This window comes from Leucopleurus acutus (assembly GCF_964270905.1).
Source record: "Leucopleurus acutus genome assembly, chromosome: 1".
Classification (NCBI taxonomy): Eukaryota; Metazoa; Chordata; class Mammalia; order Artiodactyla; family Delphinidae; genus Leucopleurus; species Leucopleurus acutus.
In genome coordinates, this window is record NC_139142.1 from 123,767,482 (window position 1) to 123,782,238 (window position 14,757).

General features: G+C 37.1%; 1 protein-coding gene across 1 annotated transcript in view; it reads left to right on the plus strand.

The window, feature by feature from the left end:
- The window catches only part of UNC13C (unc-13 homolog C), a gene marked incomplete at both ends in the record, with an annotated part of 586,714 nt that overhangs the window by 193,435 nt on the left and 378,522 nt on the right, over positions 1 to 14,757 (plus strand). Inside the window, 2 exons of the mRNA XM_082853041.1 lie at positions 4,177 to 4,255; positions 6,420 to 6,491. Coding sequence (XP_082709167.1) covers positions 4,177 to 4,255; positions 6,420 to 6,491 — 151 coding nt within the window. The remainder of the gene's footprint in view (positions 1 to 4,176; positions 4,256 to 6,419; positions 6,492 to 14,757) is intronic.

Genomic DNA, 14,757 nt, shown 5'->3' on the forward strand with positions numbered 1-14,757 from the left:
AGATATTTCTGTAGATCTCCTGATACTTTTATCTCATTTGTAACTCCTGTAGTCTAAAGGTCTCCTTTTTCCTTGGGAGAACACTTGAATAGCTGGAGAGGAACCACTTGGGAAGGATTGGGACTATCTTATACAGTAATACAGTGTTTCTAATTCAAAGATAATACCCTTAGAATACATTTTTAAAATTCAAATACTAGCAGCACCTTTACTAGGACAGGCCTCTGATTTCCTCCTACCAAAAAAAAAAAAAATACATTAGTTATTAAGAACATGAGGTTTGAGGCAAGACACTCCTGCAATAGAAATCAAGCTCTGCCAGATATTTCTAGGCCTGGGGAAATTGTTCAGTTTACGGTTTATTAAAGGTAAAATGGGATTAATGGGAAACCTCAACTCATATTATTGTTGTAAATGTGGAATAATGTAATCATATAAGCAGTAGAGTGTGGTAAGACAAATCCTGGCAGTGCTAACTCTGACTTAGATAATGACCTTTGGGATGATTCTGAACTATTCTATGCTTCCATTTCCTCACTTATAAAGTGAGAGACATAATTGTAGTTATACCTTATTGGATTTTTTGAGAATAAAATGAGGTAATGCTTGTAAAGACTGGCTATGATGGATAGCATTCTCTCTGGCTCCTGGTAAGCGCCACATAAATATTAGCTAGAATTAGCTAGTTTGCTTACTACAGTTAAAGATGGCTTAATCCAATCAGCTATACCAGAAAGGGTTGAAATCAAACAGCTTCTTCCCTAGAATTAGACTTCCCTTCAGAATTACTTGTCTGCTGTTGCCTGTGTTGATGACTCCCTGTGACCTCCAGATCATCAAGCCTGGCTCATTTCTTTAACGGATATCCATGAACTTCACCTCTTGCCTATAAGGCAATAATTTACTTACCTACTGTTCTTTCCAGGCTTCACCATTTTTTTGTTATCTAATCGCTCCCAGATCTCTCCTGGTTAGGAAGTCTCTCAGTAAATATTACGAAGATATTTGTGTAGAGCTTCACAGTATTCACCAAGCACTTCTCTATTCATGAGGTGAGGCTATTAGGGCAGGTTTATTTATTTATTTATTTTTTAAAATTCAGGTTTGAAATAAAAGTTTTATTATTACTTGATGGATAAGCTCATTAAAGTATACATTTATACAAACTTCTTATAGTAATGATGAAAATGTAAAATTATAAGGAAACACAACCTGATAAAAAACATTTTGGGGACTATCTGTGAAGGTTAAGAGAACATTTTTATTGCATTGCAATTTAAAAATAAAGGTTTAATGAAAGTAAATGACAAACTCAGAGGGGACAGAGATGCATTTTGGATCCATGTCTTCTAACTTGGGTTCAAGTTTGGCCTGAGTTCTTGGATATCTCTGTTTTGACGAGAGAAGCATAAGGGTGAAGTGTGAGGTTCAGGAACATATATATGTGTAATTGATTCCTGAATTTGTGAAAATATGAGGTTGCTCAAAATTCTAGGCTGACTTGGGAAGTTAAGTTCCACAAGAAGGAAAACATAAAGAAAATAAATAATTTGTTATTGATAGGAAGAAAACACATAACTCATTTATATAACACTTGGCAGTTTATAAATAATTTTCTCAACCATTATCACAATTGAATGTGTTTCTTTACAGAGTTATTAAAGTAACTTCAAAACACTTGGAGGCAGTTAGTATGGTTGCTATGTAATGTGGTGGAAAGACATTTATTGAGGTACATTTTATGCCATTATTATCCTGTTCACAGAGGAGAGAAAGTAGAAACTGCTTGAAATCAGAGCCTTAGACTGGAGCAAATGAAACTGGAAAAATCCTTTTAGGAACCCGCTCACATAATCCTTTTCCCATATATTTGATGTTTGGGATGTGGGAGGGTCAAGGCAGGGAGAAGGCAAGAATATGGAAATAGGATAGGAGGGAAGAAAGACGTCACACTGAGAGAGCAGTAGTCTTTCTGAAGGTGAGTGTTGCAAAGAAAACAAAATATTCACTGCCCTTTCCTCCTCCTATACTCTGCAGTTTCTTGCAGTTCATAAGGAGATGCTGCCAATGATTCTTTTGTGATTGCAGTTCTTCATCTCTGACTGTCACCGTGACTATCACAGCCCTTAACCTACAGAGTGTCAATTGGCATTATTCTAGAAAACGATGGAAGCTGTATTAACTCCTTTTTCACAGGTTCAGTGGTGGACTACTTAAGTGTCATCTCCCCCTACCATACACTGTCTCCCCTCCCATCTTTTATTCCTTCCCCCTCTTCTTTCTTTCCTCTTCCTTGATCTCTGCCCCACAATTACTCTTGTCCTGTATTCTATGATCTACAGGTAACTTTTAGTTCAGGTGTGTGACCTTAAGTATATTCTGTTCGTCACTGACATCTTTCTTACCCGTGTGCAGTGGTTTTAATATTTCACATTTATTACTGCATTTGGTCCTCATTTTCAGACATGTAGTTTATGGCATTATTACTATTTATTACCATCTTATCTTTATTAATATTTTGCTTTTAATATTTTGTATGAGTTGTATGATGCATCTTTGTAATTTGTCCAAGATCACCAAATTGGTACAACTGGAAGTATTTGAATTAAGACTGGCTACTAAGAGAGATCCAATAAGACAAAGGTTTCCCTTTGTTAAATTAAGCAGCAGAAATGAAGAAACAATCTCTGTGTCAGTGAAAACTGGACAGTAAAATGCTGATAACCTATTTTTGGCTGTTGTAGCCTATTCCAGTGGCAGAGCTGCCCACCTAAACCCAACAGTATGAATTGTGGTGTTTCTGGTGCAAAAGCTGACTCTCAGCTAGAGGTTAGCAGGGGTTTTGCAGTTCAAGTGAGCGGAAGGAGTAGCTGTCATCAATGACGTTAGCACCTTTTTGGTTGTATAAAAAGACTAGCTTTAATACAATAAAAAATCAAATTCAGGGCTTCCCTGGTGGCGCAGTGGTTGAGAGTCTGCCTGCCGATGCAGGGGACACGGGTTCGTGCTCCAGTCCGGGAGGATCCCACATGCCGCGGAGCAGCTGGGCCCGTGAGCCATGGCCGCTGAGCCTGTGTGTCCGGAGCCTGTGCTCCGCAACGGGAGAGGCCACAACAGTGAGAGGCCCGCGTTCCGCAAAAAAGAAAAACCCAATTCAATCTATTAAACTTATTTTAATAAGTATTAATATTAATATATTTTAAAATTAGTTTAAATTGCAAAGACGGCACATGCTTATTATAAAAACATTGGACATTAACAGATTTATAACATAGGGAGAGTCTTCTCTTTTTCTATCACCCAGTTTCTCTCACTCAACAGAGGTAACTGCGGTTTACCAATTTGGTGAATATATTTCTAGAAATGTTCTGTGTATATATAAATGCACATACAAATGTGGGACCATACGAAACATAATAATATGCAAACTTGCTTTCTGAACATACTATAAGTATTTTTTCATATATACACATATATATTTACCTTATTCACTTTAACGATTGCATCCTTCCCATTGTATAATATACTGTAATTCATTCAATCGATATACTGTTGTTGAATATTTAGGTGACCTAGCTTTTGTTGTTACTACAAAAAAAAAAGTTGCAGTGAACATTCTTGTATAACAGATTATTATAATCTTGTGCATTTATCTTTAGATACTTCAGATAAGTGGAGATTCTGGTATTGGAATAATCACTAATATTTTAGATGCGTCTCTAAATCCTTGAGATGCCACTTTGGAGTTCAATCTGTGAAGATGCAATATACACAAAACATAGTATCTTTACAATAAGAGTAATTTTTTTTTTTTTTTTACCATTGCAGACAGACCAAACTTTCAGCAAAACTGGTTTGGTTCTGTTTTTCCTGGAGGTGCAAAGTTCCATATACCTAACAGTTTCAGTTGTCCTCTCTGTGGTATAGTAAAACAACGTGTCAAATCAGGCCATCTATAAAGTTTCAAAGTATGGAACTGTCTAAGAAGGCAGGAGATCACTATGTGTGGTCGTGTCCTTTACGGGCAAGGTCCTTGAGTCTTGGATCTTTGCTGCTGTCTGAACCAGCATGATAATCCTTTAACCTTTTTTCACAGCCTTTTTACTACAAAGAGTGGAATTTTTCTTATAAAGAGTCAGTTAACCATTAAAATCATTCCTTTGTCCCCTCTTTCAGAGCCGGTTGGGGACTTTATGGTATTGATAGTATGCCAGATCTCCGAAGGAAAAAAACTCTGCCTATTGTACGAGATGTGGTGAGTCACTCCTGTTTAATTCATTTTGACTGCATACGTTGTCTTTATCTTTATTAGATGTCATACTGTCCTTCTCATTAAATGCCTAGCCTGTAAATATTTCATAGAATAACACGCAGCAGAAGCTGGATGCTAGCAAGTGTTATATTTATTATTTCTTTAAAATCTCTTAGATGGAGGAAATAACTCTAACCTTTTGACAGCTTTTAATATTAGTTGAAATTACAAATTGAGTTAAAATGGCCCTATAATTGAGCAGAAAGAAGTCACACAGCATGCAAAGTGGGCTGCTGCACCTGGGCTTTGGTGACCACAAGTTTACTTTGCAGTTGAAGGCTATATTTGACAGTCTTCATCTTAACCCAGTAAACTTTATGCTTTATGAAGCATGCAGATAATATTAATCAGTTCCTTATTCTCATATATTAAGATCAAGTCTAGCCAAATTAATAAGCTGTTCCACTCTCCAGAGAAAACCGTGGCTTCCAAGTCATTAAAACCTTTATTAGCCCTGAACATAACTCTGAATGACAAACTCTCCTATAGGAAATATGCTGGGGACTGCTTAGAGATGCAAAGAATTAATAATAGTCTGTATTAAATTCTAAAAACAAATAGCCCATCAACATGAAAAAGAAATGTTTTCTATCATTCACAATGTTTTCATGTTTTGCTGGAGGCTTATTCTTAATAGTTTATTATATTAAAATATATTTTCCCTCAGAGAAACTGAAATTTTCCTTTTAGCAACAACGTGCACAATTTCTTGATACCAGTAATTTTCAATTTTGCTATGAAAACCTTCATCTGAAGGTCATCACTTTAGTTTTAAATTAGGAAAGACAAAATCTTGCCTGGAAAAATCTTACGCTGGAAAGCATGATATGTCTGTACAATTAGCTCAGATTCCTGCCATTATAGTGTGACATTATTTTTAAGTGTTAGGCTTATTTAACATTATTACACTCTTTTCTCACCTGTCATATGTCTAATTATTTATATTTTGTTTTCTCTGTCACTTGGACACTTCAGGCCATGGTAAGTGACTTTCATTTTATTTAATTAATACTTGGCAGTCTTCTCAAATGTACACTGCTCTTATTCATGGGATCAAAGAGAGCAAGATGGGGAAATAAAAAGAGACATATTCGAATAAGAAGTTTGGGTTCTCCAAGGTTTAACATATAGTTCAATTCTGAAAGACAGACCAATTTACATAAACCACAGGTACAAACACAGGCTAAAATAAAACTTTAGGGACAGTAGTTGTCCGAGATGGAAGATCATCTTTGGAGGTAAGTCCTGTATAAGTTTACGTGGTAGGAGTGGAGATGGTAGGAGTTTACCAGTGAGGAGTGAGTCACCTGCTCACTTAGGACTGTACTCAACCTAACTGGGCACAATGGCTTTGTAGCTCCAAGGAGATATATTTCTGACCAGATCTCTTATTCCACTGTGACTTCCCTTTGTTCTTAATGGGAGAGAAGATTTAATATTCCCACATAGCACTCCTGATTTCCAGAGTTCTCTGTAGCACCATCGGGTATATTATATTGTATATGTTTCAGGTGGGAGCAGCATAATGGTTCTATTTTACAGGGGAAACTAAAGGGATGTGACTCTTATTTAAAATCACCTAAGTTACCAACATTGAGTGAAGAAAACAAGTCTAATGATGATTCTCAGTTGGTAAAATGGACCCTTGGAAGAAAATATTCTGGCCAGATGTGGAAGCATATTTCAGGGAACTATGGACAACTCAAGAATCATCTAGTACCAGTCGTGATTCAGGGCTATCAGACAGATCAGCTGGCTCTGTATCAATGGTTATGTTTTATGAAGGAATGTGATTATGATTGTCTTGGGGAAAAACAATGTCTTAGAAGCCTCTTGCTAGCCTAGAAAACTTGGGCTTCAGGCCTGCCTTGCTGGGCCTCAGTTTTATCATCTGTAAAATGTAGAGTCTAGGTTTGATGATCTAAAGGGACTTTTTCAGCTTTAATGTCCTATGTTTCCACATTCTGGATGAACTGGCTGACTACTGAAAATGGTAGGTCCCTATTGACTAAAGTGTGAATAGCAATAGTCCGTACTTTTACACTTTCACCTTCTGCTGAGTAATAGGTACATAGCAGTCACCTCATAATTCTGTGTTTTTTTTAAGACCCTGGCTGCCCGGAAATCTGGACTCTCCCTGGCTATGGTGATTAGGACATCTCTAAATAATGAGGAATTGGTAGGTGCAGAGTCAGTTACTAACTATGCATTGATCATGGTCTGGGGAAAAGCATTCTGCCTGGGCTGCTTGTTTGTTATGTTCATTCCAGAGTTCTAGGAATCATTGGGAACATGGGGAAAGTCTGACCCTAAACAAAGTTTCTCAGGGCCTCAGCTGCACGATCGTACAAATTATCCTGTGCTGCTCAAATATGCACGCACCTTCCCATCTTTACAAATGCGATTTCATCCTAACACAGTTTGTCACTGTCCACCTAAAAAATCCTGCTAAGTTTTTACATAGTTCACGTTTTGCTTCCTTTTGGAGGCTTTCCCAAACACCCTCCTCCCCTTCTGGCTCAATTATTAGTTTCTTCCACTGGGCTTTTCTAGCATTTAATCATGACCTCCGTAGTATAGTATGGTATAGCATGGTTAAGAGTGAAGGCTGCTTGGGGTGAGTCCCATCTGTGCCACTAAATTAGCATTGTTATGTCTGGTAAGTTATGTAACTTCTCTGAGCCTGAGTTCTTTCATGTGTATAGTGAGGTGATAATAATACAGTAGATTAATGGAGTGGATGAATATTTAACACGCTTACACAGCCTAGGGTACAGTAAACAATAAATACAAGCTGGTATTCTTATTATTTTTGTTACTACAGTTTGATTATTTTGCATAAGGCTTTCCTTTTAGACTCCATGAAGGTAGCACTATATCCTGTTTGTTGTTCTTGTTAAATATTTTCATCCCTATTTCTTAGTACACTGTCTGATGTAAGATAGAAGCTTTGTCAATTCTTGTTGAATGAAAGAACCAGCATGATTAAAAGGTACAAGTAGGGTCAGGGATTCTTGAATTTGGTTCATTAGAATCACCTGGGGGAGCTTTAAAACATACTTATGTCTGAGTCTCACTCCCATGATTCTGATTTAATTGGCTTCACATATAGCCTGGATAGAAGAGGTTTTTTTTGTTTTGTTTTGGTTTGTTTAAACTTCCAGGTGATTCCAATGAGCAGTGGGTGTTGTGCCATGGTAACTGCATCCTGCACAGCCACTCTGCTGGGGCTTTTTAAAAATTAATTAATTAATTTTTTATGGCTGCCTCGGGTCTTAGTTGCGGCACTTGGGATCTTCGTTGAGGCACGCAGGATCTTTCATTGTGGTGCATGGGCTTCTCTCTAGTTGTGGTGTTCGGGTTTTCTCTTCTCTAGTTGTGGCACACGGGCTTAGTTGCCCTGCAGCATGTGGGATCTTAGTTCCCTGAGCAGGGATCGAACCCATGTCCCCTTCATTGCAAGGCAGATTCTTTACCACTGGACCACCAGGAAAGTCACTCTGCTGGGGCTTTTATCCAAGCCAATTTATCTGTGCCCTCCTTTATTGCAGCTAGGTACTCTACCTCCCCCAATTTTAGAGACTTTGTCATTCTTAGAGAATAAAAATGTGGCCACTATTATTACTTGTTTTAAATTTCTATACACTTGCTATTTAAACACCATTATTTATATTTTTCATTCTCTTCTTCCTGTCATTGTCATTTTCCACCCAAAGCCAACCTTTCCTAGGTGTCTATCAGCAAGCTGCCCTCCCCAACCCAGTCAACCCTTAAATACTACATCAGCAATAGTACATGTCCCTTTGGATATCTGGGTGCTACAGCAAGTTCAGAACGTTTTTTATTGTGCCATAGGCTTTTTAAAATATGGCTGCTTTCCCAGGGGCTTATTCTTATCTACTGGGTTTATGATGCCATGTAATATTTTCACTATAGTTTGGTTACGAGAGAAAGTAAACATTCTCTGGTATATGAGAAAGCTTCATATTGCTTGCTGAATCTCAAAGTATCCAGTCTTTTGCTTTTGAGGAAATAATCAAGATGGAAGGTTTTTATTGATAGACTCCTAGACTGTTCCTTTCTTATATTTTAAAATTTGCTATTTGGTTTAACGCACAAATACTCATTCCTATGAAAAGTGAAGAGGAAAGCGACAGAAATTAGAGGAATGCTACTACATTTTCTGAGGCTCTGACAGAGACCACACCCTCACTTCATAGTTAAATTAGCTATTGATCTATTGTTTCTTTACTTAAACATATCATTTTGCTTCTTTAGTTTCAGAAGACCTATGTAGAAGATATTTCTGTGTGGGTGTTGAGTGGATGAACAGAGTCCATCATCAGCTCCCTCTAAAACTCATAGAGCCCGTATCCCTGGGGCTCATGTCTCAAAAAGCAAATGAAATATGACTTCTGTACAACAGGCATATTAAATGCCACTCTTGACAAGCTGTCACATTAAGTCATTACATGGGCAACTAACATAAATGCTGGAGCAAATACTTTCCACTTCCCAGTTCGTGAGTCCCAGGCACCCTCAATGTGAAGCATGAAATATTTGCCTTTACATGAAGAAAAAAGGCTTGGCCATGTGGAAAATGGTAGCCCTTCTATTTGAATTAAAGAGATGTGCGGTAAAAAGCTCAGTCATCTCTTCCAAGGAAGGAAAGGGCTATAAAGTCTGATGCAAGATGACAGTGGGTCAGCCAGCACCACCTCCACTGACAACACTGTTGGCAGTGAGCAAAGTATTGCCAGGCGCCCCGTCCATCACCAATTCCCAGTCACCACAAGGAGCTACTGGGACTGATTGGGAATCTCCGTCTAATCAGCCCTTAAGTACTACAGCTTTGAAATATTCCCATCTGGTTTGATAACACCAGACAGGATAACAGTCTAGTATCCATATACCACAACAATAATCCGCCTGGCACTGCACTGCTCAGCTTTGTGCTTGCTTTCTCAGTGGTAGTTTCCTAGGTTTAGAGCCAAGAGTAGCACAGTCACAGTAAATCCATTCACTGTTTCCACAAATATTAATTGACTGTCTTCTGTGTTTCAGGCAGTGTTTCAGATTTTGGAAATAAGGCAGAGAACAACTCATTTAAAAATCCCTGCTGTCATGATGCTTATAGTGAGAGAGGAGCTGAGATACTATGTTCTGTACCCACTGTTGCTGTAGTTCATAATGGAAGCTTTTAGTAGGCAGGGGTATTTAGACTAAGACAGGCTTAGATGATGGTTATGAGAAACTCAGGTAGAGTGAGGAATCCAAATCACCAAGGCTAAAAGAGATTCTAGAACACTGTTTGTTCTATCTGGGTTGGTGTCCATGTTTAGGAGGCTGGCCTAAGGGCAGGCTTATAGGGAGTGTCAATTCTCATAAAGGGTTGATTTGTCTAGGAGGATAGAGGTCCTTCTTCCAATAACAGGATTCAGGCCAAAGAAAAGGGACTGGCAAGAACTAGGTGTGGGGATAAACAGGATATCAGAGCTGGGTCCTATTCCTAGCATGACCTAGAAAGAAACATGGAAGGAGGAAGCAGGTCAGAACACCTGTCTGGTGCCTGGGGTTCAATCTGGAAGTTGCAGGCTCAGTTCACCCAGGGATTCCAGACTCCCGCTCAGGAACAGGAATCCTTTCATACCACGTGAACAAGTATTGAAGTGATGTGGCCTGAATTTGAATCTCAGCTCCACCTCCTATTGCCTTTGAGAACTCATTTCTTATCAATATGCTTTGTCTCCCTGAGACTTGTTTATCTCATCGTTAAATTAATGTAATAATACTTATCTCACAATGAGGGAGAATTAAAGAAATGTCTTGCCAGGCACAGCAGTGGCGGTCAGGGCAGTGGAACAGGGGCTTAGGATGAAGTATCCAGAGTACCTGCTAAGCCCAGTGCCTCCCTGTCACCTTTGCAACTGAGGGGCAGATTGCAGGGAGTACTGACAGGGGAGTCATCCGCAATGACACCAAATATACAGATTATCTCTTGTTTACAAGTAGTATTGCTATTGGGGCTGCTTCTTTCCTTCTTCAAGAGAAGGAAATCATGGTCCTTGGCTTGAGAAGCATGTTGGTCCAAGCCCACCATTTACTAGCTTTTCTTGGCCTCAATTTTCTCATATGTTTGCTAATTATGTAAGATTTTTGCACCTGTATTCATTAGTAAAATGGCCTATGGTTTACCATGTCTTTGAACAATTGTGGCATCAAGAATAAACGAATTTTATAAAATAAGTAGGGAAGCTTTCCTTTTCCACTTCTCTGGGGTGATATGCATAAAGTAAGTGTTGCTAACCTTGAAAGACTGACAAAACTTGCCTCTAAAACTGTCTTGCACGTTTTTTGTTTTTGTTTTTTAGGGTGGTTTTATGACTACTAAATCAATTTATGTAGTATAACAGTTCTATCCATGTTATTTAAACATTTGTTCTTGAGTCAATTTTAATCATTTATATTTTTTCCAGAAAGTTATCCTTTTTTCTAAATTTGCAAACTTAATACCGTCAAATTGTTCATATAATTGTATCATTTATAAAAGCTTGTGCTGTTTTCATCTTATTATTTATTTGTATTTTTTTCCTCTCTTTTATAGAGTCAGTACTGCAAGAGATTCTCTGGCATTTGTTTTGTTGACTCCATATTTTGTTTCTTTGTTTTATATTTCATTTATTTCTGCTCTTATTCATCTTCTACTTTTTATATTTTCCCTGAAGCTATTTTTCTAACTTACTAAGTTGCATATGTAGTTTGTTAATTTTTATTGTTGCTATTAACTAGTGCATACACACAAAATAATATCTACAACATAAATGAAGGGAGTAAATAACAGTACAAACACCTTATATCCATCATTCAGCTTTAAAAAGAGAATATTTCCATCCCTTGTATATTCCTTCTTCATTTTCTCCCTCCTTCTAAACTTCAAAGATTTCGTGTCTATCATTTGGTTTCTTCTGTTTATATTTTTACCACACTTGTATAACCTAATTTTCTTTTTGTCTTTTCTATCAGATGCATTTTAAACTATTCATTTTCCTCTCAGCACACTTTAGCTGCATCATACAAGTTTTGATATATAGTGCTTTTATTGTTGTTGAGATAGAATTATTTCATAAATTGTCCAGTGATTAATATTTTGACTCATCAGTTATTTAGAAAGTGTATTCATTAATCTTCCAAAGATAAGGGCTTTATTTTTGTTACTGTATCGTGTTCAGAGGACGTGGACTGTATTTTCAGTCTTTAGTATTTAATTGAAAATTGCTTTGTGGCTTAGTACATGATCAGCACTGTAGATATCCCATATGAGCTTTTTCTGTTCAGTACATAAATTTTGGGACTTCTATATCCCTGATAAATTGTTTCTTTCAACTTTTGGTAGCAATCCTGTTAACTTCTTGCATGTTTTTTCCTTAAACATATTCTGTGTGATATTAATACAGCTCACTGAAGTAATTAGGTTAATATCTTCCTTGATAGAACCTTTTCTGGCCCTTTCTTTAAATCTTAATGTGTTTTATGCATATCTCATAAAAACAGATAGCTTAGTTTTAAAATTCAATCTCAGAATTTGTCTTTTTATGGTTGGATTCAGTTTACATTTATTATAATAAATTTGAGCTTAGTTCTCTTACTTTTTATTTATTTATTTTTTTTGTGGTACGCGGGCCTCTCCCTGTTGTGCCCTCTCCCGTTGCGGAGCACGGGCTCCGGACACGCAGGTTCAGCGGCCATGGCTCACGGGCCCAGCTGCTCCGCGGCATGTGGGATCTTCCTGGACCGGGGCACGAACCCGTGTCCCCTGCATCGGCAGGCGGACTCTCAACCACTGCGCCACCAGGGAAGCCCCGTTCTCTTATTTTTAAATGTTTAATTAAAATACTTCTCAAATTTTAAAGTTGATCAGTAATTCTGTCCTGAAAAAATATATAAAGATCTGAAAATGCTTAGTCTCTGATTACTACCTTCAATGCCCACATTAGGTAGAAGTCAAGTCTAAATGTCCTATCTGAAAATGGTCTGAAAACCCAAAGATCCAAGCCCATGGATTTTAACTGGATCCCAAACATACTTCTTAGGTTTCCACAGAATCTGCTTTTCTAAATCTGTCATTAAGTCCCATTTATTTATTTATGTATTTAGGTGCCTGGGGAATCTTTCTTTGCAGCCCTTCTACAAAGTAAAATGTTTTTTTTCCAACACTTACCTACTGGGCTATATCAACTTCATTTGCCAGGTTTCCAGATCAGTTTTCCAATAAACAAAATGAATATACTAATATTTCTAGAGGATTTGGAGGGGCATCAAATGAGATAACAAATAGACAGCACTTCAGCCATTTTGGATGCATAAATATTAGTTATTATTTTTATGATTGTCTACTTTCACTACACAGCTTTACATAGCTACACGATTGACTTTCTTGGTTTTACAAGAGAACAATAGAATGGGTTCCCTTTAAGAGGGAGGGTCACCCCTTTCCCTCTCTTCCTTTTATAATATCCTAACCCTTCTTCCTGTTCTTCCGTGGCCTCTGTCAGAAGATTTATAAGAACTCAGTCTCTGCCCCGACTGGTAAGAATTAGACTTTCCAGATTAAAATGCCTAAAGTTTCTCCCAGTGGAGAAATTCAAATTATTTTGGCCGCTTATATTTAATAAGTTACTCATCTCATACCACCTTCTTTATTTGTATATATATTTTTTTTCACTGAAAGTTTGAATTGGAGAAAAAGTGATACTTAAATAGTACATGACAAATTTACCCTAATTTGTTATCAGATCAAGTTCCATGTCATGTATTGGCATGGAACCATATTGTACTTCAGACTGTATATACTATATTGTCCTCTCCTTAAATTATTGAACCATCTATTTTATCACTGTTCTACCCTCTTTATTTGGACTCAGTCCATAAGTTACTTAGGTCACTGGTAATTAGTACCTGTTATAAAACAATATAAGTAAAAACATATTACTTACAGTCTTCCATGTATAGGCACATAACTTTTAGTCTCTGTTAGCACTTTCTGTGACAAAAAATTTTACCCAAGTAATTTTAGCTTCTACAGTCTTATGTAATGATTAGTCTAATGAGTAAATCAGTCATGAAATTATGTCTGTTTTTATACTCAGGAACTTATTCTGCCATTGTTCTGCCCTCATGCTTATGAACCATTTCAAAGGTCACACATTGTACCTAATCTTTGCTCTGCAAATCTTTCTGATGCTTTTGTCCAGAAATAGCAAAATGATACTTAGAGGACAGTAAGTAGATTTCTAAAATCATGCATCAACTATGTGAAATATGCTTGAAAAAAAGAAGCATACTTTTTTTCCTGGAATTATCTAAATGTGATTGTTTTCAAGTATAGGAAAGAGATGGTTTACGTAGTTCTATGAGGGAAGCCCACAGGATGCAGAGAAAAATAGAACTTCATTAGTTAAGTTGCTGGTTAACATAGGAGAGGGAAAAGGAGAAAAGGTATGTGGCAAATGGAGACAGTCAAGTTTTGTTCCTGTTACAAGTGTTAACAGTTTGTAGATTGGAATTTTGGTGGTCCAAAGACACTGGTAATTGTTCCCTGAAGGAGGCTTGATTGCTTTATTTCTCGGACTCATTTTAATTTCCCCATGTAGTTATCAATAGAAAAGGCAATTCATTCCCTGTCCTAATTGTTCAAAAAGTGATATATTAGGGCAACTCACTTTAAATTCCAGTTTCTCAGAGCAGGAGTTTTTAACAAAATCTATGTCTAAAATATGAGCATCCTCCTCTTTGGAGTCCAAAGGTTGTACTTGGCTACTAAGTCTTACCTGAGTGAAAGCAGAGTAATCATTTCTACAGATTAAAGCAGTGTTGAAGCAATAAAAATTGCCTTACTTTCTGGAATCACACTAGTAATATAAAAATAATGTTTATTGTTCTTTACTTCATTGCAAAAGCTTGATATCATGGCTATAAATAGAAAAATTACTGGAAGAACATGCATCAAACTGTACCTAACTTTGAAAAATTAAATTATTTTTTATTTTAATGCTTGTTTGGGTTTATAAATTACTCTTTCAGTGAGCATACATTTTATTATTATCAGAACATACATACATTTTACCAAATAATATATGTTTGTTGTAGAAGATTTGAAAAGTTTAGAAACACTTAAAATAGATTAGCAGGAAGTCTCCCAAATAGCTGAATCCATTCTGTCCTTCAGTCCTAATTCCAGTAATTGAGCTCTGCTTGTTCTTCAGACCACCTTTTCCATATGTCTAGTTCCTTGTTTACCTAGGCCAGAGACCCTCTCTTGATAACATAACCAGTTCCCATCCTTTCACATCAGCTCGGATCCTATTAGCTACACCCTATTATCTTTCTGCCTACTCTAAGTACATGTGTGTATGTATGAAAGTATGTGTGTATATATATTTTCTCTT